The 3,483-nt window shown below is 34.1% G+C and overlaps 1 protein-coding gene across 2 annotated transcripts; it reads right to left on the bottom strand.

The window, feature by feature from the left end:
* Positions 1–602: 602 nt before the first annotated feature.
* On the bottom strand, positions 603–2,777 carry LOC142554078 (transcription initiation factor IIA subunit 2-like). 2 transcript variants are annotated; one of them, XM_075664704.1, is made up of 4 exons: positions 2,654–2,777; positions 2,411–2,561; positions 2,124–2,174; positions 603–985 (listed from the first exon to the last, which is right to left on the bottom strand). In XM_075664704.1, exons 2-4 carry the CDS (start codon positions 2,537–2,539, stop codon positions 845–847), a joined length of 321 nt encoding a protein of 106 aa, XP_075520819.1. In that variant the 5' UTR covers positions 2,540–2,561; positions 2,654–2,777; the 3' UTR covers positions 603–844. The 2 variants fall into 2 exon arrangements, with proteins under 2 accessions (XP_075520819.1, XP_075520820.1); XM_075664705.1 differs by having other exon boundaries at positions 2,657–2,770.
* Between the last annotated feature and the right edge of the window lie 706 nt (positions 2,778–3,483).

Genomic DNA, 3,483 nt, shown 5'->3' with positions numbered 1-3,483 from the left:
AAACTCTACAAAAATCAATAAAAGTAATTAAATTTCCAAGATTGAATACACCCCCCTTAGATTATATGTGAGATTGACTCATAAGATACACTCTTTAAATTAAACCAAATTTATATCCATAAATCGAGATTCTTAAATAGGTATTTGGAGAATTTTCTCCGTAATATGTCATTAGTAATTCGATGAGAAACAATTGATTTAGATTACAATGTAAAGTGATAAATTTCTTTACTAAAATAATATAAATAAAGTTATTGTTATTGGGGAAAACTAAGACTATTATACCAAATATGTTGATTTTAAATCCAACGTCCCAATTAGAAGCTTTTTTAATAAAATAAAAAATCAAACCAATACATCTCAGATTCCCAACTGTTGGATCCACGCAGGGGCAAGCTAAATTCCCATAAAATATAGAATAGTGACAAATGGAAGTGAAGGAATAGAGTAATACAAGAAACTCCAAGCAAATGACAGATAACTGTATCAATGGGAAAATAAATCAAACCAATACATTTCAAATCCCCGACTATTGGATCCATTTCGAATAAACTCTAACAAATTCATCCCTCTTCGATGCAAGGGGAAGCTAAATTCCAATAAAACATAGAATAGTGACAAATGGAAGTGAAAGAATAGAGTAACACAAGAAACTCCAAGCAAATGACAGATAACTGTATCAAGGGAAAAATACATGATAGCACAATACAATGCTTCGACCATGTATAAATTAGATTGGGCAATAAGCTATGGACACCCCGCAATTCCGTTCTCTTGGTACATACTTCTCCATACAAATAACACACGCAAAAACTACAACGAAATGTAAGTCGTCCTCATTTTTTCACTGGGTTAGTAACTTTGAGTCACATGCGACGATCTTGACCGAATCAACAATTTCCTGGCCTTCATCGCATTTGAGCTGAGCATTTTGTAAGATGAAGGTCCAAACATTGTCACAGAATCTGTATGTGTGAAGATGTCCCTGTAGCAACAACGGTGACAAAGAAAACAAAGGAGCATTGTAGCTGTTAATATCCATAACTCCATCTTAACAATATGGACAGAGGATATCCGGGGAAAAAAAAGAAGCATAAAAGGTGAGCATAAAGCTGAAAAATTAGGATGAATCTATTATAACTACCTTCTTTGTCATCACCATACTATTTATAATTCTAAACTAAATTCAAATTTGAATCAAAGTACATTCCCATTGGGTGTTTCTTCCTATAATCCTATTATAGCTAGCTCATACATTCCCGAACAAAATACATTCCCATAAATATATGGCTTTATGCCCAGGAGTCAGGTTGACTACCAAACAAGTTCAAACTATTAAAAGAAGAACAGATTTAAAATAGGCAAAAAACACTCGTTAAATCTGATGAAGAGGTAAAGAATATTAAGTTGATGAACAATAAATGAAATTGGCATTCACTAAACATCTTTTAAAACTCCTGACAAAATAGCTAAACGAAAAATTGTACAATGACTTTATACTGGCAGTTATTTGCTTCACAATGATGACATGGTTTGGTAAAGAATATTAATTTGATGAACAATTCAGATAAATGAAATTGGCATTCACTAAACATCATTTAAAACTCCTGACACAATAGATAAACGAAAAACTGTACAATGACTTTATACTGGGGGTTATTTGCTTCACAATGATGGCATGGTTAACAAACAAAGTCGGCAAACAACGATGTAAAATTGTCGCCTCATACGCACAGCTCTGAAGCATGAACAACTGCTGAAACAAAAGAGATTTAATTATTTGAAATCATAGAGAATCCCAACGATTTCCTGAAAGATATTCAATACACTTTCTCATCATTATCCTAAGAAAGTAGTAAAAGAAACAAGGAAACTAAAATATAAGTCGATTTGCTGAAATTGAGTAACATAATATGGTAACCTGTTATTCATTGCTATACAGGTTAACAAGTAGACATGAACACGACACCTTGAGCAAACACCGCACAAATCAATATCCATGCTTACTAGCTAACTACATATTACAAATTGTTCACAATGAAAACAAACAAAGTCACGCGCACATGGTCACCATATATAGCAAATATCTAAATAAATTTTGGCAGAAAAGGAACGACATATACCTTAATGGAAACCTTACTTTTCACTTCAGTTTCCAGAGCATCTGTCATTGACTGCAACCCATGGAAGCGAGATTAAAATGGATTCAAGTAGGGTGCATTATCAAAGTAAAAGCCTCAAGAAATGAACTCCGGAACACTCCCACATCACAATACACGACATAATTACTTCCTGCTCCATATTAACCCATTAAACTTCATCCCTATACTTGATTGCATTCAGCAAGAACACTGCCCCCAATACAGCGTTACCAGGAAACTATTAACCATCAATTAAAAAAAAATATGACCTTGTCGAATTGAATAAGAACTTGAATGGCGAGCTCCGGACTGAGAATTCCTCCGGATACCATCTGATCCAGCGTCTCCGTCAAGCACATCCCGATAGTAGATCTTCGGTACAGCTCGAAAGTCGCCATTATTCTCCAATAACACCACTACCTGCAAACAAATCGCAAAAACGAGAACAATCACAACCAACATTCAATAACCCAGGGAAAAAAAAAATCAGACCCAAAAAAGAGAAATTTAACCACTGTCACTCGTTTTGATCGATTAATAATTATCAATTCAGATATTTAGAAGCTTTCGGTTCCCTTGGATGGAGAGCGACACAGCAGGTGCAAAGAAGAGGGAGAGGAAATAAGGGTTTTTATACCCTAGATTTTGTAGATGAGGAACTATATAGGCGAGCAACAAGAAAAAAAGACGATCTTACCCTCCAATATTTCTTGCTGGGTATGGGCCGGAGCATAAATTTCAATTCCCCCTAGCATTCTTTCCTCGTATTGGGCTTTCATTTCCAACTAAATGGGCCACTGTGAAAATTCACATATCAATAATACCATCCTAATTTATCTCCAATATTTGCTTTTATTTAGGCACGCGCACACATACACACACAAAAAAAAACTAGGAGTCATTCTTCCATCAAAATCAAAATTTGAAAATTTTCGTAATTTGAGACTAAAATCCAATATAAGCCAACTTCACGATGTAAGGATGGGTTGCCCACCCCACTCCGATTCTTTTTAAAATAAAACTATTCAAGTAAAATGTAATATAACTATATCGAAATAAAACAAGAAGGCAAATACTTGTGTGAGACGGTCTCACGGATCGTAATTTGTGAGACATATCTCTTATTTGGGTCATCTATGAAAAATATTACTTTTTATGCTAAGAGTATTATTTTTTATTGTGAATATCGGTAGGGTTGACCCATCTCACGTACAAAAATTCGTGAGACCATTTCACAAAAGATCTACTCAAACAAGAAAAATACAATACAAACTCTAAACCCTATTTCAACATTTTTTTTATTTTATCAAATTCTTCATATTAATTTTAGGGATGTATTCAA

The sequence above is a fragment of the Primulina tabacum genome, chromosome 8 (assembly GCF_025594145.1).
Source record: "Primulina tabacum isolate GXHZ01 chromosome 8, ASM2559414v2, whole genome shotgun sequence".
Taxonomy (NCBI): Eukaryota; Viridiplantae; Streptophyta; class Magnoliopsida; order Lamiales; family Gesneriaceae; genus Primulina; species Primulina tabacum.
The sequence above is the reverse complement of the archived record's forward strand: the minus strand, read 5'-3'. Positions and strand labels throughout refer to the sequence as shown.